This window comes from Brachyistius frenatus, unplaced genomic scaffold, assembly GCF_029030835.1.
Source record: "Brachyistius frenatus isolate BFR_SWC_R1_liver_20210118 unplaced genomic scaffold, ASM2903083v1 Contig_9, whole genome shotgun sequence".
NCBI lineage: Eukaryota > Metazoa > Chordata > Actinopteri > Embiotocidae > Brachyistius > Brachyistius frenatus.
In genome coordinates, this window is record NW_027210608.1 from 5560421 (window position 1) to 5583854 (window position 23434).

Genomic DNA, 23434 nt, shown 5'->3' on the forward strand with positions numbered 1-23434 from the left:
TTCTTATGTTTCTGTCATAAGTTAGCCAACCAGTAAATGTTCCCCTTAACTGGAGAAAACCGATTGTAACATATAGCCTACTTATATCTTTATGTGACACTTTGACCCTTACACCTGCCTGCATCATATCTGCCATGTACCCCCTGAGCTATTAAGGGGCACTGCAGACCCGGCAAGACCAAAATTGCATTTTGGCCAAGAAGGGAAACCAATAAAGTCCTTCATCACTCGACCTCTGTATCAATCATGATCAAATAAGATGAGTTAGCTCCCAGTGAGCACAGAGGTTGTGGGAAAGAGTAATCAACAGAGCCTCTGTGGCCTCCTTGAAATGATATCTGCAACAAACAACTTGTGTTTCCAGTCTTAAAAATATTTTATATTGCAAAGATAATCCTCTTTCTACAATAGTTTTTAAGATTATTTAAAAAAAATGTGAGTATACATTTTTTTTAAATTAATATGTACATGTGTTTTATCCTTGCACATCAGATACTCCTTTAAATATCCTCAAAGTTTACAGAAAGATATCCTAAATGAGGTTTTCTTAATTCATTAAACCAAATTTTTGTCATTGTAAGTTTTACTATCAGTACACCAGCTCATATAGTGAGAATATGTTGTAATACAAAGTAGTGCAAATTGGGTAACATCTCTTTTAAAATAAATACAGGAAGTCACCTGTAGTAACAAAGAATTTCCACAAGATGTCAGTATTTGAACACAGTCTGCATCATTGACTGGTTCTCATGAAACCTATACAAATGTTTAACAGTTTGTTTTGTTCTATCTGCAAATAGAAAAGAACCCATCATCCACCTATGTATGAACAAAATTCAAACCAAAAAGCTTTAAAAGTGTTGTTTTGTCACTGGCCATGTACAATACTGTGCAAATATTTTTAATTTCCATCATCAGTCCCAAATATTCTGCAGCATGAAAATTATTCCAAACATAGAGCCAGTCTTGAAGAATCCTGCAACAGATGATATGTGCCTGCCTAGAGCCCTGAGGTCAACACCATGAAGTCAGTCTTGGATTATATGAAGAGACGGAAGACTCTAAGGGAGCCTAAATCAACAGAAGGACTGCGGCAATTTCGGCAAGATTCTTTAAACAAAAGCTACCTACCAAGTTATATGAAAAACTGTATGTGTACTAAGGAGAACTGGTGCTGTTTTAAAGGTATAGTACACTAAATAATTGATTTGATTGTGTGTTTTTTTTTTTACACTTTGTAATAAGTGTAGTAAACTCAATATGTTTTGATGAAAGTCAATATAGATTTAACATTTAAATGTTGTTATCGAACACAACAGTAAATCAAATGGAGAGCCTTATATCTCTGTAATTGTTGCACTTGTGTATACATGGATATCCTTGCTTAATGTGACATTAGGTGCTTCAAATTCAGTATATTAATTCCCTGTATACATTATTTATTCATCCAAACATAAATTACAAGCTATTGCTTTGGCATTATAGATTATATCACAGTCTCCTGCAATCATGTCCTGCACACAGTGAAATAAATAATGCTTCATTTCATTCAAGTCGGAAGTCGAAAATTTACAAGCTGAAAATTCTGTGATGAGACGTTCAATGACTCACAATGCTAAATTTAAACACGTCTTCCTATGGCTGTCTGTATACGAGTATTTGTAACATCATCAGAGTTTAACTGAATACAACAAAGAAAAAGAGGAAACTAAACAAATATACGAGACTGTTACACATATTATAAATTAGTCTAGTGAGACTATTACACTCAATCGCCATTGACATTACATGTTCAATACAGACTGTTATTCTCATTTACAAATGTTTTTTAGTAATGTTCACTTTCAGAAAAACAGGAAGAGTCATTTTATTTGTCAGTACATATATGTTTTTACACACAGGACTCCTACATTTAACCCATCTTAAGCAGTGGGACGCTGCAGCTCCCTGGGAGGAAAGTGTGGCTGCGTTGCTTCGGGGCACTTCAGCCATGTAAGGGTTTCCTCACTGATCCACGGAATCGAACCTGTGAGTCCTTGGTCCCAAGCCCTACATTTCAGTCTCCAGGTGCCGGCTGCCCTGCACGTCTATGAGTACGGCCATGTTGAGTGATCAGAGCATTTAATTTTCTGTGAAGTCGAGCTGCATGAAATTGGGCCAAGTTTACCAGTCAGAGTTGTAAAGTTTTGAGTTACAAGTTGTCTGAAATGCAGCAGAGTGTTTCCCATTTTTTGTCAGCCATGTCTTTAAGTCTTTAAATAATTTCAGAAAATAAAACCAAGGAGCCACAGTCTGCTTTTCTCCTTGACTTTGGATCCACTTTACAGTATTATTGTCCCTCAGACATGGCCAGAATCCCATACGTAACAAATACTGTGCAGTTCAGCACTGTGGAGTATTAGTTTTGTCAAACTGAATCAAATGTCGTCCCAGAGTAATAGAGGCTGGAGGAAGAGGCCGGCTGTCCCCAGGATACACACCAGGACAAAAACCCAGAGGAAGATCCTGTCGATAACCATGGCAACGTACTTCCAGTCATCCTGAACCTGTGACACGATCAGAGAAAACGTTTTCAATTACACGGAGTCAATTGAAAGCTAATTCCCTAATAAATCTGAATAAATATAATATCCTAATACATAGTCATGAGTACTTCAACTCACCTCCTTTGCTTCATTCTGGAGTCTCATGTTCTCTGCGATGTATTTAACACTCTCAATAGCCTCCCTGACCTCAGGGGAGAGCGGCAACAGGGACATTAATCCTCCGTCCAAAGACTCGGAGCTGGAGCACTGACTCCCCCCTCCGACCCCAACAGCCCTGCCTCCAGTCAGGGCCCCGAGGCTGCCCAATCCTCCGCTTCCTCCCCCAGAGTCCGCAGGCAGTTTGCCTGATTTCTTTTGCCAACAGCAGTTGCAGCGGCCTTCGCAGCACAAGAACCCAGAGCCGGCACATTTGGTAGCTTCTCCGCTCAAGTTATTGAGATTGGAGAGCTCTGTGTTGTTAAAAAGCTGCTGGCGGTTCGTCAGGCTGGACACCACACTGGAGGCCAGGGCCTGAGGCTTGTGCTGCTTTTTCAGAGTACCAGACGAGTGAACGGCACAGGTTCTCGAATGCGTCGTCTGAACACTACCAGCCACAGTCACCTTCTCCGGGTCCCTCTCTGGCCTAGTCATGAACATCACCCTGGGCAGCAGTCCCAGGAACACACTCCTCACCCAGCAGGGCATGGTGTGTGTCTTTGGTGTGCGGTAGTGGACATTCAACACAAACACCGTGATGACAATAGAGAGGGTTACAAAAATCATGGTGAAGAGGAGGTACTCGCCGATCAAGGGTATGACGAGCGAGGTGGAGGGGATGGTCTCTGTTATGACGAGGAGGAAGACAGTCAAAGACAGCAGAACGGATATACACAGTGTGATTTTCTCACCACAGTCTGAGGGTAAATAGAAGACGAGGACGGTAAGGAAGGAGATGAGGAGGCAGGGGATGATCATGTTGATTGTGTAGAAAAGAGGCAGGCGGCGGATGTACAAAGAGTACGTGATATCTGTGTAGATCTCCTCACAGCAGTTGTACTTAATGTCGTGTTTGTAACCAGGCGCATTGATGATCACCCACTCGCCGCTCTCCCAGAAGTCTTTGAGGTTGATAGTTGAGCCAATAAGCACCAGGTCGATCTTGGCCTTGTCGTAGGTCCAGGAGCCAAACTTCATTGTGCAGTTTTGGTAGTCGAAGGGGAAGTATGTGACGTCAATCTTGCAAGAGCTCTTGAATATTGCTGGAGGGATCCAGGTCACGTCACCGTTGTAACGAAGCAGAGCCTTTGTTTTATCATCAACCTGGAAATCTCCAACTGCACTGTGGAGAGATGAAAAATAAAAAGTGAGTGTACAAAATCGGAAGAAGGTAAAAGTTAAAGAGGAAGGTTCGTGGAAGACTGCAATGTTCTGCTTTCTTTAGAATATTCAAAACAAAAAATGACCCATGCTAAATTAGCAAGGGGGACTGATCTAGCTTTTCATTGTGCAGCAGCAATGAAGAGTAAATGCACCCAACAGTCAATATAAATTCTGCGCCAGTTTTTTATTGGTTGTTATGCTCACTTGTTGTACAGGACAATGTCGGGCTTCCATATCCTGTTGGACGGTACTCGGATAAACTCGACGCCTCCAAAATCTTTTGGGTTCCATTTGAGTTTATAGTCGTTCCATATCTGAGAAACAAATCACAACCAGTCATTTACAATAAAACAGATCATAAGATCAAGGATGTCAGACAATACTTTGCAACAATAATCACTAACAGAGTCAGTTTAAGACATGAAGTGGATCTGAGAGTAAACTGAGAAAGAACTATGCCACGGCTAGTTCAAACTCCTGAACTGGGCTTCTTCAGTATACATGATGATACTGGTTTTCTTGGTTTTCTACAAAACATTTAATTTTGGCCAAAGATCAGGTTAGCAAATTTAAATCTTTCACCAGCTGTGACAGTTCAATAAATGCTCTATTAATTCATTCAAAAACTTAGAGATATCATGCAATATTGATTCAAAGGCATAAATCATAACATATAATATCTAAAATATCAATGCATTCAAGAAATAATACAATACAAAAATCAAGGTTTATTGACCAAAGCCAAATTTTAGCGTAATTCTTTAGGAGACATTTCACTCAGTGACATTGTCCACCTCATGGTGACTCGAGAAGAGATTTAATTTTGATTGTAATAAAGTTGGTCACCTTGCTGTGAGTGGAGCACTAGAACACATCCTTATGTGTGTTCAACATTTAATGGCAATCCATCTAATAGTTGTTGAGATATTTAACTCTGAGCCACAGTGGTGCACTGACCACTGATATCTTGATCCCAAGAGCAAGGTCACCAGTGTGGCTAACACTGTTAGCAGTTTTCTTTTTTTAAAGTGAACTAAGATTATCTTTAAAAGCTTTATGATGCCTTTTAGGACTTCAGTAATCCTGTGTTTAACCTTCTTGCTTTTATACAGTAAAAGCAAGAAGGTTAAACACAGTAAAAGCAAGAAGGTACCAGCTGCTTCCACCTGGTGATTATAATTTTATCATAAATGCATTCTCTTGTAAAATGTCCCTCACAAAAACAATGTAAAGTTGCATCTCCAACTCCAAACAGAGCTTTGATATTGAGTGTCTGTGAGGAGATAAATTGGATCACAGTTTATAGCGTGTTTCATTGGCCTTTTGGCCACTGTTTTTGACCCCTTTCTTCAGGACAGTCAGTGATCCTCCTGAGACTCATGACTAGTAGTAAAGCAACCTCAGAGAGCTGTGAAAGTTTCACTTAATTACAAAACAGTACGTATCCAGAGGGTTTTGCAGGATTGGGATGGGCAGCAGGGGAAATATACCTCACACGTGTTGTTTGTGCATTGTCCAAATACACAGTAAAACAAAAGATGACATGAAGAGAAACAATTCTCCAGCTCTACACACCAAAGAGCAATTACAGCTCACGGCTCTATCACAGATGAGTATTTGCTCAGAACTTGTAAAATAGGACCTGGAGACCTTCTGTGCCTCATTGCACTCAAAACTAGTTTACTGTATTATGCATTACGGGAGCAGAGACTGCCATGCAACATGTATGGACAGTAGTTTTATCTCTGCGGTGGCCTTTTTCTGTGTGATTATGAAATACAAATGAGTTTAACTCAGTTTACTGCAGAAGCCAAGAGTTTTCTGTCACAGAGTCCAAATTATTTATTTTTTTCAAAAATAGGATCTCAAGGATCACTGTGTTTCAAAAACTTCCTCCCATGACTAATTCAACCTGTCAGTCTGGACCGGAGAATCATGTATGACAGCTGGATCCATACTCGGTGCCCTTGCTCAAGGTCTATTTGCAGTTATGGACCATAAACTTACGTGTCTCAGCCACAGATTGGTCTCCATGATCTGATTGATTTCATCCTGAACAGGGTAGAATCGACAGTGAAGACATTAAAGCAAAGAAAAAACAAACAAATGTTAACATTTTAAGTTACAACAGGAACAATACTATCACGGGTGATCTTTCACTTCGCCACTGAGGGTTGTTTGTGTGCTTTCTGCAGTGTCAGGCCTCTGCATATCCCAGACAAGAGGTTTCAGACAGGCACACCTGAGTTCCCCATGCCTGGAGCGCAACGCACATGACAGCTGGAAACAGGAGGTCGCAGCACAGCCTTCACTTTTATTCTAACAACACACTGATAAAACTAGTACAGAGGGACTAACAAAGGGAGGGAGAGAAAATGTGTTTGTGTGTGTGTGTGTGTGTGTGTGTGTGTGTGTGTGTGTGTGTGTGTGTGTGTGTGTGTGTGTGTGTGTGTGTGTGTGTGTGTGTGTGTGTGTGTGTGTGTGTGTGTGTGTGGTCAGGTTTATGTGACAGACCGTGGATGAACCAATCTCATGACCTACTGCATAACATTAACCATTCATGTCAGCATTTAGTATCCAGGAGAGCGCTCAGGTTCTGTGGTAAGGACAGGTGGACTGAAGGCCCCAAGACAACCTTTGGTGAATATCTTTGGGAAGATGGGGATTTTATAGCACTTTGATAGCTCCGGCACACATCCTGTGGTTTATCACTAAATCAGTCAGCATGCAACAGACACAAGGGAAATGTGTTTTGTTGAGATCATATGATCCATTTAAAATGTTGAAGGGGGAGGGGTTCAACAGGCTGTAGACGTGGACAGAATTGAAGCTTGGCCATTATTTTCGCTAACCCTGTGGTTTTTGGAGTGGTAGGAAGGGACACCATTTCCCCCAGGCATTACATCTTGCCATAGACACTACAGGATCTGATGTGATCAAACCTTGGGAGTGAGAGGGATGACCTTATATATTAGTGTTGTGCCCTGTTAATTTGTTTACATGGGTTTCTTTGTAATTATGCAAAACAGTTCATTTGCATTTGTGTTCATAGGCAGAGAAGTATAAGTTCGGAAAAGTACTTAAGTGTCCTACAGTTTTGAGTTGCCCTTGAATCTCTCGTGTGCTTACGGGTCGGTCAGGTGTCAATGTGTTGCCAGCCAATAAGGACAAGCAGAGAGAACTTGTTGGTAACCTACCGTGTCCTGAGAGGGGCGGGGCTAACAGAGGAGCAGCTGAGAGGAGGGAGGGATGAAGGGAGCTGTAAGTTCAGAACATGTGTTTTATTGTTGTTAGTTGTTCGAGTCAGAACCAGAGTATTTTGTAGCTGCGTATGGTCCAATAAGACAGGACGGATTTTCCTCTCATCACAGCGCCTCCTGCTGGACACAAAGGGTTTGCAAAGACTGTTATCTAAGTAACGGAGGAACAGTGAGTACTGACCACACCTTTTCTTTGAGGATTTAAATGAGCTCCAACAAGCAGGCCAACATTATGGTACCATCACACTGACTATCAAATCCTGGGTGTTACTGTGTTATTTTTTATTTTTATTTTCTGTGGGTCACAATTTGGTTTTGTAATAAATGTTGACTGTTTTTCATTCAATGTGTGCGGTTTAAATATTCATGTGTTAAAGGATTGTTATTTCACGCATGGGAGTTTGAACTCACAGTGAAAGTATAGCTGTATTTCAAGCCAACCAGGCCTCTCTGCACCTTAGTCAGAGTCATACGATTAAATTGGGTTATTGTAGACACATTCCTAAAATCTATATTTTCGTAGACCCTCCAATTCACCTCCCGTGCAACAGGAGTATGATATGAAGGCCCTGAACTACACAATTGGAATTGAGAAGGTGGGTTACATTAGGAAATGCACCTAATCCCTCGTCAAGAATGAGAAATTAAATTGAAAAGCTCACTCCTTGTCCGTGCATAAAAAGCTACACAGTCAGCAGCTTTGCTCAGTTTAAAGACAGCTAGCTTGTCCTTTCTTGTTTACACACTTTGTTTTTTGTATGAATTAAACAAATGAGATATCATGTGTTAATTAGTGCGCTTTAGCTGTTGAGGCCAAATTTGTAAAGAAACTGGCTAGCTGTTTCCCCCCGTTTACACTCTTTATGCTAAGCTAAGCTAACTGTCTCGTGGCGCAGGTGAATGATGCAATGTTGTAGGAGTGTTTTTAGCAGGAAGTTTTTTTGTTTTTTTGCTCCCATAAGTTCTTCTGAAAGGTAGGATACAATTCCCAAAAAAACATTTTAAGAATTTTACCACAAAACATTTGTATGATGTCTATTAAGCACGTTACTCCGCTCTATAATATCATTTTCTAAGAACAATTCAAAATCAACAACTTTCTACTGAAAACACTTCAAGTATTAGAGAATAATGTTCTTATAAAGAATTAAGAATGTTCACAAAATATTTACTGAATGTTTTAAAAAAAAACACAAAAAAAACCGTTATTCTGCCTTTACAAAGAACACAGAAAAAAAAAACCTTCCCACTGAAAACATTATTAGAGCATAGCATATTTTCTCAGAACATCTTTAGAACAAAAAAAAAATGGGCTTGGTTTGATATTTTAAGGATCAAACATAAGCGTTGTATTAGTCTTTTCATCTAACTCTTGCAAAACAATCACTACCCAAAATGTTAAATTATTTTCTGTCTCTGCCACCAAAACACGCGTTGCCACTGCCCAGCCAGCCTGTGGTGCAATCCCTGGTCGTGAGAGGATGACTCACAGGGAGCCTGGCAGATGAGCTATTGATGGTCTAAATGAGCTCATATAGCCGTGTTGTAAATGGTGTAGGCGAACCAATACCAATTGCATCTGGGTTTAGAGCACCAGGTGTGTGTGGGGGGAATGATAGTCATCCATCAGCAGCGGGAGCTCTGTGGTCTGCTACATGAAGTGAGCTAAAGAGAACATAACAAAATGCCCTTCATCCCTTTGTTTTCTTAGATACAGAATGATGTTCAATTCTTATTTAAGCCCTTGGAAGGAAAAATGTATTGCTTATAAACAGGAAAAGGAAAACAGATGAAGATCGACTGCAAAGTGTCAGATCCTTATGTATATAGGTATGTATGTATGTATAAATACATCCCTATGCAAACATATTGAAATACTACTGTTGGCTGGTATTGGCTGACATTTTTCAACTTGCAGTTTTACTTAAATTTGTAAAGGGGCAACAGGTATATTTTTTAAAACCCCTTTGGCCAGACTTGAAAGCTAATACGATTACACAAAATTTTGATTAGTCAATTTGAGTGAGGTACTCTTAAAGAAGTTATCTTGTCAATAAAATTAGATATTGGAAAAATGTCTAAAACACAACACAGGCAGATAAGAGTAGAATATACTGCATATCCAAGGCTGTGCATTTTGTGAATGAAGCTGGATTCAACTGTCAAGCACAATCCTTTTTGCTTAATTACTGCCATCCACCCCCGGACCTATCCCAGTAGTGAGACAGTTCTCCGTTTGCCGCACCAGTCTGCAGTCAACCCACTCCAGCAAAACCTGCCGTTAAATCCAGAGGTGCTCATCTGAAGCGGCAGTGACTGAGCGATAGAGACTGCGTAAACTGAGGTACTCAGACAGCTGACATTTCCCATCTTGTCTTGGCCAGACAAACAGCCACACTGCCCCCTTTTTTCCATATAGTTCCCTCCACAGGATTAGAAACCTCAGATGGCATCCCAATTGTCCTCTTCTCTAAAACTTTGTTGTCCACAAAAGTCCACATATCAACACAACCTATTTCTTTCGAGGCGTGAAAACAGATAAACAAACCAGAGCCTTATCAGTACTTGAACACTATACTGTTTTAACGTCATGCCTTGTTTTTGCCTGTCAGGTCGTGCTCATTGAGCAGAGTGATGAATGTTTGACTGTGGTAAAGTCGCTCCCCCATCAACAATAGGCACTATAGACAATCACCGAAACAGATGAAAAACCTTGACTTACCACTTTGACCAGTTGTGACATGGACACCTCAAACTGCACAACGACTGGGTCAGACACATTTTCCACCGGTCGTATGTACTGGTTGTAGTTGGAGAATATCACAGAGAAAAGCTTATGCTCTGCATCTGAGCAGGTGCCTCCTGAATCAGAGCAGAATGTCACACATGGATCTCTCAGTGAGGTTACATGAATTGTTTTCAGGATGACTAATAACTGGCATCTGTTATTAGTTTTGCAATTTGTTTCAAGAAATATTGCCTTTTTAAATTAAATTTTACCTTCAGGTTTATTTCTTGAAGTTCTTCAGAGCTAAGAACAACATCTGGCACTATTACTAATACAGTCTGTCTCTTTCAATGAAAACCATCCAAATAAAACTGAAGTCATTGTTATATCGATTGTAGTTAAGGATTTAAATGTGAATTTATAGAAGTAGCCTACAAAAGCCATCTTCCTGCCATATGACAATATTTTCAAACACATTTATGTAAAGCAACAGGTAAGTAACATGCCAAGATACGATAAAAGACTGTTACTCACCTGATAGCAGGCACAGAAGGAACAAACAGGTGGGGAATACGGAGCAAAAGCTGGCTTTCATCCTGTTTCAATTGACAAATGGCAGATGAATCCAGGGTCAGCAGCAGCAGCTCGCTGCGCAGCAGACAGGAGGGGGAAGTGAGTGAAAGTGCGTCCGCAGCTGCCGACACAGCCAGAGAGCAGAGGGAGGGAGGCAGAGCCACACTGAGGCGCCCAGCCAGTCACTGACAGGAGCCATACAATGCAACAACAAAAAAAGTGCAACCCATAGCGGATTAATCAAATCAAGCAAGTGAAACTGTTCAGTGTTGAGAATCTTTCACTCTCAAACATAATAAACCCATTTATGTAGACCAATTCAGTTAGTTAACTCAGACACGACTTTGCTAAAAAAATGTGATAATATTCTAGTGTCACCATTGTTAGTATTAAAAAAAACAAAAAAAAAACAACCTCAAACAAACCTGCAATTAATGTAATGTTTGGAACTACATATCTATAGGTAACTTTGTAAGTGTATTTATTATGGCCCCACTGTGAGTCATTTCTGGTTTTGTCCCTGGATTTAAGTCGCCAAGGACCCTTCAAAAAAAAAGGTGCAACTTGTCACATTCTTGTACAAATCAAGATTTAGCTGCAGTTTAATCAGAATAGACTTGGTTGGCTGTTTAGTAGAATAAAACATATTTTGAAGTCCAAATATTTAATGTGAAGATTTCACTGGGCTCTCCGGAGTAAACAGGTTTTTTTCCACTGACAGTGGACCCAGGTGGTGCTCACACACACACTTTCATATGAAATTAAGAGATTCAAACAAGATCAATAGCCTCTGTGCCATTGGATTGGGATTTTGTGTGGGCCTCGGCATGACAGATTGTTTCTTTATTTCCTTTTTTATTTTGTTTTATGATAGACCATCCACTTATTTTTTTTAAAAATACATCAATTCCTTTTTTCTTTTCTTTTTTAATTGTCAGTAGAGTTGAGTTATGCTTTCATTTGGGCAGCAATGTGTCTCAGTGGTTTGGCACGCAGTCCTTCAGTTGAATGAAGGGGAGGTCCAAGTCCCTCTCAGCTGACTTCCAACCCACTGAAGTGTCCTTAAACGATAAATAAATCTCTACCAGGACCAAGGATGCCATTCGGTGTCTGATCTGGCACTCTGAACTCCTCTAAGTGGGGCAAGTAAAGAGAGAAGTGCCACATGGGGATTAATAAAAGATGACATTGTATAAAAATAGGGAAAAAATGCTAATTAGACCTCCAGGAAGTTTTCGTTCCAACAGGGCAGAATGAAAAATTTTGCTGAGGCTCGGGTCATTTAAGAAAACTCTGTAGTGACAAAGTATGACTGAATTATCACACTTTAAAGGACTGTATTATGTTACATCTTTGCTGGAGACATTGAAATCCAGTGTTACCATGGATCTCTTATTAGAGCCTAATGACAAAAGGTTGCTGACATAAGAATTGTTATTAATGGGACCTCTAATTGAGTGCTGCACATAAGCGTCCTCCATCTTTGTTTGGTTTGTAACAAATGATGTAGTTTTGATGGATATATGCTGTGGCAATGCAATGTCCCTATTTAATAACTAATAAGTGGTGAATGAAAAAGCAGTGAAGGGTTTTGAAAACTGTAAACTGAAGATTAAAGTAAAGCAAGTCCGTCCATTAAATTGCTGATTGCTATCTGTAGATTTAAATAAAGGTCTCACAAAAGAACCAACAGTCTGCAGAATATCTAACGAGCCCACTCAGCACTGTTTATTGAGCAGTAAATGTTGTGTGTGTGTGTGTGTGTGCGTGCGTGCGTGCCTGCACTTTCCCATTTGTACAAATAAGCACTTATCAAAGATCAGCTCTAGTGTAAAGGCACAAATGAGTGGTTATAAGCTTACAGTGTCTGAACCAACTAAATGTTTTTTTCTTCACAGAATTAAAACTATATTACATATTTGTATTACTTAAGGACACTATAGCAAAAGCGCCTGAAGTTATTGTAATCAAGATCAGCTTCATTCTCCAACAGTTTTGTTTTATCAACATTTTTTTTTTTGCCTGGTCACACGTTCTCACATTGAAAGTGAACAGCTGTCTAATCTATAAAATGAAATGTCTTAACTGGCACATTGTCATTGAATGCATTGGCTCTGAGGACAAACTTTATCACCAGCGACACAGATTAACAAAGCACTTTGGCAACACCCTGACAATTTTAAGACTTTATTGGGGATTTCATACATTTAATCAAACTAAAAGAGGATGCAGATTTTTCTTTATTATGTTTCAGTGACATGGTAACATGAATAAAAAGTTAAACAACATCTGACCGCAACATATTGTTGTCATGAAGGTATATTTCGGCAACAGTTGAGCAAACTATGGTGCAGTGAAAGCCACATTCAGACCAGTTCTACGGTTGTCCTCTGTAGACATAACATCCTCAGGGAAATTAACTCAGTGCAATGATGCTGCAGTTGGTCTTTTGCAAATGTACCATTTCCTCAAAATATGAGATGCTTTATTGCTGGGGGCAACATGATTTTGATCATTAAGAGGCATACTATCCATTTCCGATCACACACAAACATCCTGTCTCTTCCACTGATTAAAACAATGACGTATTTTTTTTTTAGGATTTAACCCTCTCTGGCGCCATGTTGGTAGGATTTGACACGGAGGGCATCATCTCAGTGCCTCTAAGACAACGCCACAAGCAAACTCGAACACATCAAAACCTTTACTGGTCTGCATCCCCTTTGTTTTACTGATAGCAAAGTTGCTAATGAAAACCCCTGAAGTTGCTCAGTCTCCCTCGTTGCTGGTCACAGGCGAGGGCTCTCTAAACTGGGCTGCTGGTTGGGAATAATCTGGCTCTGGAAAAGAGGCTGGAGAAACAGGCCCAGGGTGCCCACCACACACACTATCACAAAGATCCACAGGAACATACGATCCACCACCATTGCCACATACTTCCAATCCTCTATCACCTGCAAAGACACAGAAATCGAATTAAAATTTTGTAAGTGTGCACGCGTTACACAACAAAATTCACACGGGGTTTCTTTTATTAGAAGAAACAGCAGCATTGTAGAGTAGTGTGATGAATTGGTAATACTTTCATAGCTTATTGAAACTAACTGCATGTAACTGAGTGAATATATCAGTGAATGAGTGCTTATTGGTTTTTCTCTTCCATACTGTAAACTCCATGCGGCCGTAGCTAACATTACACACATAAATATGTCTTCCAGTCTACTGGGTATGATAGCTAATTAACTGGATTGAACTGGAACACAGTATTATATAATATTGTTTTTTTTATGTGTGCTGCATCCATTTGTAACAATAATACTGCTTAGTGCAGGTATATTTATTCTTAGGATGCCAACAGTTGAACTGTCTCCGTATTGCTGAGACCTACACTGAAGTAGCTATCGACCCTTTCACCTCACTGTCAATGCTGTCCCTGGTAGTTTTTGAAGCAAGTCATTTGCCATTCCTGGTTTCTTCCCTGAAGTATTGATTTGCCAGAAAATGCGATTGATTGACCAAAGTCTGCCTTCAATTTGCTGGTTCGCAGCCACTTCTTATAGTTAGTGGTATTCCTTCCTGCACCTCGAGGGCCACAGAGAGTACAGTAAATGTTATCATGTCAATATAAACACCTTTCACCCAGTTTATTGGGACCGGGATAGAAAGAAGAGGATGGCACTGGCAGCTGAGCCTGACTGTTAACAAATATGCAAACGACCAAATTTGAATTAGCTGTACAAGAGCAACTTTTATTTGTTTTCATTCCAAGATTTAGATGATAATTCTGACACCACATTTTTTGTTTGTGTGTTAACTGTGGAGTTAGAGCCAGGAGGCAATTAGCATAGCTTAGCATAAAGACTAGAAGTGGGAGAAAATGTCACATGTTGTAACGATTATCATTAATGAAAAGCAGTTTATCCTTGTCCACTTCTGTCCAACATCTGGTTGTCTGGTCACTGCATCCAGCTGTTGTACCAAAAGAAGTAGTTACAGCACAAAGGTCCTTTCGACAACCAACAATATGCTTTAACATCGTTTAGTAAGCTGGTTGGAAGGAGGACTTTTTCCAACGGAGCCAGGCTAGCTATTTACCTCTGCTTCACGGTTTTATGCTAAGCTAACCTAATGGCTTCCTGGCTCCAGCTTCATACTATCTGTTTTCTCATGTAACGCTTTACATTCTCAAATTCAGCGACTTTCTAATAGTTCATGAGACCACACTGGCCACTGGCACTAGAGATCACTATACAAAAATGGTGCCTATGCAGGCCTTTAAAAATATATACAAATGCTGCAGTTGACTTTATTGATCCTTTATGAAAAAAAAAGATTTTCCTCACTTAAGCAGGTGTATTAAGATAACTGTAGAATCGGTATGGTTGTGACTAAGTGTACCAACTTGTATACGTATTTAATCAAGCATATACTTTCACGCTTGTGTGAGAATACGTGCTAAAATATAATGTCCTTTACAATTCCACTGAAACCCACTGTCATCTCCTGTTGTCCAAAAAGAACAACTGTGAATTGTTAGTAATAAACGTTCAGTCCCGTAGCTACAGAAAGAATGTTTTAGCAAAAGGTTGAGCAAAAATGGTAGTGTAAAATGTTTTACTGTTTTGTCAGTGACACATTTAAGCAAGAAAAAAAATCAGAGTGTACACCATATTTTTTAATCTGTTTGTATTTTATAAAACACAAAACCGGACCTTTTTTCTCTGACAAAATATCTTTCTTTAATCATAGAATATAAAATGATTTTGTGGTAAACAAAATTTAGCATTAAGTTTTTCATAGCATTATATGGATTAAATAAGGCATTTGGTTTGGATGCATATACATACACTCTGATCATCATCGTCTCCCATCATGTGCTCAGCCACAAAGCGAACCCCGTTCACTGCCTCCTGGACATCAGCAGCCCATTCTGAGTTGCTTCTCTGCTGGAGGTCCTGGTTGGAGGTGAAACCACTGGGAAGGTAATCAGCGGAGCGCATGTCACTTTTCCTGTTGGAGTGGCTGTAGGCCATTGAAGGAGTTACATGTTTGTGTCCTGGAGTGGCGAAGGCAGAATCGGAAGACAGTAGGGCAGAAGACGACATGGCGATACCTGCTTTGGTTGCAACTGGGTAATCCAAACCTAAAATGGCTCTCCTGGCCCGCAGGCACCGCTGCTGACGCAGTCTCTGGCCTGCCGAGTTGTTGTGAGGGCGTCTCATGAAGAGTAAGGCAGGCAGTTTCACGAGAAATATTAGCTTGACCCAGGAAGGCATGGTATGGGTGCTAGGAGAGCGGTGGTGCACGTTGAGCACACACACACTGGTGATGATGGAGAAGGTCACCAGCACCATGGTGAACATCAGGTACTTGCCAATCAGAGGCACATCCAGTGAGGTGGGAGGAACAATCTTTGAGATTAAAAGCAGGAACACAGTGAGAGCCAGGAGGACAGAAATGCAGAGGGTCATCTTCTCTCCGCAGTCTGAAGGCAAGTAGAAGACCAGAATGGCCAGAGAGGTGATCAAGATGCACGGAATGATGAGGTTTATGGTGTAGAAAAGGGGCTTCCTCTTGATGATAAAGTCATACGTGAGGTCCACATAGGTGGGATCCAGAGGGTTGACAGTTCGTCTGCCTGGCAGCGCCAAAATGTCCCACTCCCCACTGGGAGTAAAGTCATCCATACTGGCCACCTCAGACTTCAAGATCAGGTCGATCTCTGTGTGGTCATATGTCCAAGAGCGGAACTTGAGGGTGCAGTTCTGCTGGTCAAAGGGAAAATGCTTGACCTCGATCTTACAGGCGCTTTTATAGATGGCGGGAGGAAGCCAGTTGATGCTTCCATTGAAAAGGACAATGGCATTGGTGAAGACGGTTACTTCGTAGGTTCCATCAGCACTGGGAGCACAGGAAGAAAGAGAAAACTTTAAAGAAGCTGTGAATCGAGCTCTGAGGCTTACATGGTTGACATTGCAAATGTTGTGAAGAGGAAAGCTACTGAAACTAATAAGGTGTATCGGTCACTTTCTAGAAACAAGAACTGTTCAGCCAATCAATCAAATCAAAATGCACAAAGGAAAGACTAGAACCCCTTTCACACTTTAACTCTGTAGAGGCTTCAGAGAGTCAGTTGGGAAACATATTAATGTGAGGATAGAGATATTGCTGACTATCCCTGTAATAAGAGTTATGGTTCCTGTCCAGTAGGTTGAACAGACAAATTATTTGCATAAATAATCTTCTCTTTTTTTTCTTCTCAATACTAATGTCTGATCTCATTGAAACATAACACAAAGATAAGCCAGTGAAGCTTACTTGTTGTACAAGACAATATCTGGGAGCCAAATGTGTCTGGAGGGAATACGCAGCTTGTCGATACCTTCGTACTTTGCAGGGTCCCACGATAACCTGTAATCCACCCAGTGCTGGAGAGACACAAGGACCTGGTCATCAAGTCTGAGCTCTGATTTCAGTGCGCTTTCTCAATACCATATCATTCCTAATAACATGCTTCATTATCGGTGAAATATGCTTGGAGCACAATTGCAGGAGCAGTTAGTACCACATTGAGAGAAGAATGGATATGGTTTAATTCAAGTATGTATTATATGACTATATGACTAAGCTTCATCACACTTACCTGAGTGAGCCAGACATTTGTGGTCATGATCTGTTCTCTTTCATTCTGAAAATGCACACATTAGGTAGAAATTACTTTCTTTCCAGGTTTCATGCAACGATAAAACTGACCGAAAAGAAATACAAACATTTTGTTTTAATTTAGCTTTTAAGGCACCTGCTTATTAGCTGATCTCCGACCTGCAGACTCGACTATCCCAACATATTGACTTACAAAGCAGATAATACAGTTACCCCCCACTATAAGAAAGTCATTGAACATACTGCGGACCAAGGAAAGAAGGCAGTCCTTGTTGGTGTGCACCATGGCGTCACCCATTGGTTTGTAAACTGCCATTTTGAAGCCTGGACTGTGGCAATTTGGTGATCTCAATTTTGGTTTTCTGGAGCCAGAAGTGACCATATTTGAACGAGCCGGGGAGAAGCAGTCTCTGACTGAAAACCCAGAGATGCTATGCCCACTACCCCAGGCATGTCAATCAAACAAGGTATGCCCCAAAACACTTTGGGGCCTAATATGTAATGAATTGTGGAATTATTTTCAGAAGGACGATCAGAAGGGCGGAATTAAGCAAATGGCATCATAATGACTGGTGGAAAAATTTGTATGACTTTGTATTTCATGAGAGACGTTGACGTTTATTTATTAGTAATCTATTGGAGCTTTTTTGGGATTCAGCTTCTAGTGGGCCTGAGTGGTATTGCACTTAAAGGCCCTTTGATTTAGGCTTCACTTTTCTTCTCTAGAGACTATGTCCATTTTTAAAAACATACAAAATGTACAATATTATTTTTGCAAAATACTGTCTCAATAGGACGGTCACCATAAAAAAAAATGGCTTCTTTTAGGCTCCTGCAACAGTTATTGAAAAAAAAAAAAATAATAATTCAAGATTTGAGGTGTGACCTTTCAGATGAACCTGTCTGTTTAATGTTTAATATTGTCTTTACTCTGGCATCTGATTTGAAGTGAGCACTGAAACCCTCCTCTTGTCTCAGATTGCTTGTTAACATGTTTGTTGATTGCATTGTCATCACGGTGCCATGACATACACTTCCAATAAAGTGATACCAAATGGCAATTACCCCGAGGGGTACAATGCAAACTCATAAACCGAGATGAGCTGCCTTGGTTCTGCAGCTGGGAGCAGCCGCCACTGTAAATCAGAGGAGAGCCTCTATCACTGTGGCTAAAACAGCTTTATGGCCCCTTTTAATCCAATGTGCTGAAGTTTCAATCTGGACATGACAGAGGCAGAGATCACAGCTGACCAGATCTATCCTCGACTTCATCCATCCATTGAGAGCTACGTCCCCTCAGCAGAGGCTGTTTTGTAATTCACTGCTTTCCCAAATGTTTGTGGCTCCTACTCTGTCTTTTCAATCATCCTCCTTCTTTCACTCTGTCTTTGTATTGCTGTCTCCCTCTTTGTGTCTACAGCACATCTCTCCCTCTCACACACAGACAAACATAGATGCACATAAATAAATACACACACATCCTCATGGTGGGCAAGAGTATTTGGTGCCTTACAACACTGATGAGCTGTGCCAAAGACACTTGCAGCTTCACCGTGACTCTCTCTGTCCTGTTGACAGCCGGGCGAATAAGCAGATTGTAGCGATCCTTTCCTAGCAGCCAGTTCATGAGACGCTCCTCTGAGTCAGCACTGCTGCTACCTGGTGACACAATGATGTACAACAATTATTTGTATGTGCATGTGGAGTATACACATCCATCACATGCAAAATGTTAACCAGACAAATCTTTTTTTTTTTTTTTATCAGGTTTTTTTTTTTTATCATTAGTAGTGCTGTAGAGAAATGAGTGGGTTGACATCTATTTAAAAAAAATGTCAATACAGCCTGCCATTTACAGTCTAATTTCTAATTTCCATTGGTTTGTAAACTGCCGTTCTGAAGCCTTAAGTTCGTATATTGGCCGTCATCATCTTGCTATTTTGCAGCCAGAAGTCACAATATCTGGATAAGCTGGGGGAGGGAGAGGTGGATTTCCCTCGATCTGATTGACCCGAGGACACTATGCCCCGCCCACCGAGAAAGGAAACCTGACTGCACCACAGGCCTGTCAATCAAACAGACACGTCCCAAGACACGACACTTTTTAAGACTTAATATATAATTAATGATGGAATTATTTTCAGATGGACCACCAGAAATTTAATGAGAAGGAGTGATTTTAGCAAATGACACCATCATGACGGGCGGAAAAAAATTAACTGACTTTGTATTTCATGAGAGAAGTTGAATGGGAGTCAATGGGGCCAGAGCCTTTTTGAAGCCAACTCCTACAGGCCCCTGGTGGTATTGCAGTTTAGGCAATTGGGCGTTGGCCCCCCATTTTTCAGAAGATACGTGCACTTTTATATACAGTCTATGGTTCCAGCTTTTTCTTAAACATGAGTACAGTGGATGAAAATGAGGCAATGGAGAACAAGGCAGTAATAATTCGAGATTTTAGAGAAACGGAGAGATAAACAATGCGATACAGTGAAACTAAAGTTAGGAAAATTACATTATAAAAAAATTAAATAATATTGCAATGTGCAAAGTTTTTTGTTTAAGAATAGGCAAAAAAATTACACTGTAAATTGCTGGCTGTATTATAAAGTGTTTCCTTTATTTCTGTAATATCCACATTTAGAAACAACATTGTGACTTTAAGGTTAGGGAAACGATTGCTCAAAAAAGTCATTATAAAGTGTCCATGATTGCACTTGAATCAAGGTCTGAATGCTACACGGCAATCTGCCACTGTGACCTCATGCTACTCACTGACTACCTTGTTAAATAAAGTGCACACTCTTTCCTGCTTTAGCCCTGAATGTTGGTAAAGGGTGATACTGATCTAATACTAACTGCTAACTTCTGGGTTACATGTAGAAAGATTAATAGACAGGTCAGTTTTAAAAAGGAAATCTTTTGTATTGTTGCACCATTACTTCAATGCTATATATATATATATATATCCAATTTCTTTTAAAAATCCAACCTAAATGCTGTCAGGGTTTCATGTGATTCATTGGGTTTGCATCCTGTGCAGCAATTCTCCTGCCCCTTTGCTAAAACTCAATGAAAAAGAAGTGAGCGATTTTGTTATAAAAGAAAAACATTTTCTCCTCTATCCTTTCACCCTGTTGGGATGCATCAGGACTGCTTCGTACAAACTGCTTGCATTACTTTCCAAGTCTTAAGGCAAGCAGCAGCTGTCAATTAAGAAAGTCGGGGATTGCAGTGTTATGGGAATTATACTGAAATGTTATGAAGACCCCAAAGTCATTTCCAAATGAGTAATTACATTTGGGATGAGGGCAGATATTTTCACTGCATGCTAATAATTCTGCTTTTACATCGCAAAAACCACTGCTACAAGTAAACTCCACCTCTGCTGCCCCCAAACCCTGATAAATGAGGCCCACGTCAGGGGTGAAGACGAGCCTGATGGAAACTGATGATCTGCTCTTCTCATCTGGAGTAGAATGGATACATGAAGCACTACCTCTTCCATTTCCTTTACATGGACCTGGTTATTAATGCCCCCACATGGTCCGGAATAGCTGAGTCGACTTACTCACGGGACACACTCCAATGAGGTGAGACTCTTACTGATGGGCAGATTCATCACTGTGAAGCTGTGATGATGCTGTGTAGTTTTAGTCTCCTCTTCCTCAGCATCAAACTGTGTGTGTCATTATTGGCCCACGAGCTCCAGCAGCTTCGCAGGGTGTGGCGTAGCAACAGTCTAGCCACTACAGGTCACCGCGCGCTGCCAGGACTGTGCCTTTGTCAGTCACTTGGCTGCGGCCCCATCCAGCACAGTAGGACTCCCCGCAACACCATTCAGCAGATGGTGTGTTGTTGAAGCTCTTGGAGGCCAGAGTCAAACAAGCTCTGCCCTCATCAGACGTTATGGCCACTTGCAAAACAGCCACACCACTTGTGGTCAACTGCTGCGAATAGACCCCCAATGTGAAATTTAATGTGAAAAATGAACAGGCTCTTTTAAGTGTTGCGTTGACATTACACTGATGGAGAGTGAGGTCAGGCGTGTTAATACAATGCTAGAGTAAGCCATTTTGGAGTTGATAAGGTCATTCTGTACAGCACACTGAAAAACATTATTCTACAAAAATATAATACAGCTGGGGACTTGAGCTCATAATGAAGGGTGCAATCGAACCGAAACACGGAGCAAAGGTTAACTGACGCGTTACGTACAGAATACATACTTACTTAGAAGGGTTTTCCCACTTATATATTTTTTTAATGATGATATTGGGGCATGCATCTCTTATTCTGAGTCTTTTTCTTCTCTTGAGTCTAGTATAGCCTTTTCTCTGTTTCATTCCATGAATTAGACCTATCTTCTGAGACAGAGTGTGAACCACTAATTAGTACAATCCTTTTGATCTTATGCAAACATCATGCTCAAAAACACAAGGAAATATGCACACAGCTTTCCTGAAATTGTCCATATAAGTTTTGAACATTGAAGAGCATTTTTGTAATGTTGTGTACACTTCTCCATTGCCTTTTTTGTAGACATTTACTGGTAGAGACCCCACACAAAATACTTTAAACCTTCATGAGACCTGAGTGATGATTTGGTCACTATAGGCCACATTTGATAGCAGGGCTGACTCATCAAATTGCCCCAAGATGAGACAATGTGTGGAAATACAGTCCTATCATATCCCAGCTGAACACGCAAAACTGTTTAAGCTATGATGATTTCTCTTATTGCATGTATTTTTAAATTAGGTTATATGAACATTTTAATGACTAAAACATTAAAGCAAAAAGTTTGGAATAGCTGCAACTTTAAAAATAAATCATTTTCGCTATGCAAGTGGGCCAATGCCCTGAAAACTTCACTCAAGATCAAAATCTGCGATTTGACTTTGGCAAAAGACAATAATTCTCAGCAGGGAGACACTTTCACTCAGACAAATTTGGAGCTGATGCACAAATAGAGGCGCATGCCGGACCTGCCTTCATAAAGTCACAGAATGGAAAAAAAAAAAGAAAAAAAAAGACAAACTTACAGTGGACCAACGAGAAAAAGTAAGCGAGGATGGAGAGAGCCCGAGTCATTTTTTCGGTACCATCTGGTCCGCGGGAATTGGTAGTGATGAAGCCTCGGAGCAGCGGTGTACGGCGATCTTCCCCTCGGACATGCCGGGACTCAACACGCTCACGGTGTGCTCTCTTCACTCTGCACTGTGCTGATGCCTGTTGCCCCGACGTGGGGTGACTTCTCAGCAATCCACTCTCTGAAATGCATCGAGCCTCCCCCGGGCACACACGGGTCTCAACGCTCCGTCAACGCTCAGCACTCTGCCCTGGTGCGCTGCTCTCTCTGTCCCCTGCAAGTCCTGCAGGTCCTGTACCCGGACTGTGACCAGCTACTGCAAGTTTACCCTACACCAGCACGCTGAGCTGTTTTAGGTGGAAGGCGTCTCATACTGTATGTACCACTGAGGATGCTATTCACTGTATTTTGTCAATGGAAAGGGAAATGGGGGTAATTTTACGAATAGTATCATGACCCATATTTATTTATCTGACCTCTGCTGCCCCCACACCTTAATATATGCAGAGCCACAGACTGGTTGAAGTGCAGATCTTAATAGTGCACAAACTAACAAACAAAAAAAGAGAAATAGAATAAAAATCCAATGGGTAAATAAACAGATGAGTAAATAATTATAATTATGATGTAACTTGTTTGTTTGTTTGTGCAATGTCAAGTTCTACATATCACCATGTTCATATCTCCATGTGTAGGCTATTGTACTTGCTCCAATCTTTGTTGTGAATATCAGAACCGTTTTGTTTTTATACCAATACCAGTAGGCAAATAAATGAATGAATAAATACATATATAAATAAATAACATTTTAAAATGCATATATTAGCATATTCCTATACTACAGGAAACAATATTCTAAGAAATCATTTGAAGCGCATATCTGAGGGTTTTCTGTACATAAAAGGAGGCGCTTCATTCCATTTAATCGTCTTGAACCTATAGTCACATGTCAGTATGATTCCTGTCCTCACAGATTTAGTCAAGCATCCTCACTAAAGTTACCCAGGCATCCCCGTGCAGATATTAATATACACATGTGGTCCCAATTCTCCTCGATCCAGCCGAAATAATTTAACAATCTTGACTTGTGGTCATTTACTGATTTAACACTGCTTTGGCAAGTGTGCTGAGAAGAGGACAGTAAATTATTCTGTGGTCCTGGATGTGAGATTTAGTGAGGCGGGGTCCAGTCAGACCTGAACAGTGCAATCTC

The 23434-nt window shown here is 40.6% G+C and overlaps 2 protein-coding genes across 2 annotated transcripts; both read right to left on the minus strand.

The window, feature by feature from the left end:
* Window positions 1-1431: 1431 nt before the first annotated feature.
* On the minus strand, window positions 1432-9936 carry chrna3 (cholinergic receptor, nicotinic, alpha 3). Its single transcript, XM_069690470.1, has 5 exons — window positions 9888-9936; window positions 5913-5957; window positions 4110-4219; window positions 2664-3864; window positions 1432-2546 (listed from the first exon to the last, which is right to left on the minus strand). Exons 1-5 carry the CDS (start codon window positions 9906-9908, stop codon window positions 2418-2420), a joined length of 1506 nt encoding a protein of 501 aa, XP_069546571.1. The 5' UTR covers window positions 9909-9936; the 3' UTR covers window positions 1432-2417.
* Window positions 9937-12637: 2701 nt separating this feature from the next.
* chrnb4 (cholinergic receptor, nicotinic, beta 4 (neuronal)) lies at window positions 12638-22454 on the minus strand. The gene is given in 7 exon segments (XM_069690469.1): window positions 12638-13420; window positions 15314-16367; window positions 16785-16894; window positions 17110-17154; window positions 18643-18788; window positions 22175-22258; window positions 22261-22454. Coding segments are annotated over 7 exon segments (1650 nt in total). The 5' UTR covers window positions 22307-22454; the 3' UTR covers window positions 12638-13255.
* Between the last annotated feature and the right edge of the window lie 980 nt (window positions 22455-23434).

What these genes read in the sequence shown, in the direction of transcription:
- chrna3 (XM_069690470.1), bottom strand. Translation starts at nt 9,908, where the DNA reads ATGTCACAACTGGTCAAAGTG. An exon ending in TGTCACAACTGGTCAAAGTG is followed by an intron (nt 5,958 to 9,887) that starts GTAAGTCAAGGT and finishes TACCCTGTTCAG; the next exon opens with GATGAAATCAATCAGATCAT. An exon ending in CCAATCTGTGGCTGAGACAC is followed by an intron (nt 4,220 to 5,912) that starts GTAAGTTTATGG and finishes TTTGTTTCTCAG; the next exon opens with ATATGGAACGACTATAAACT.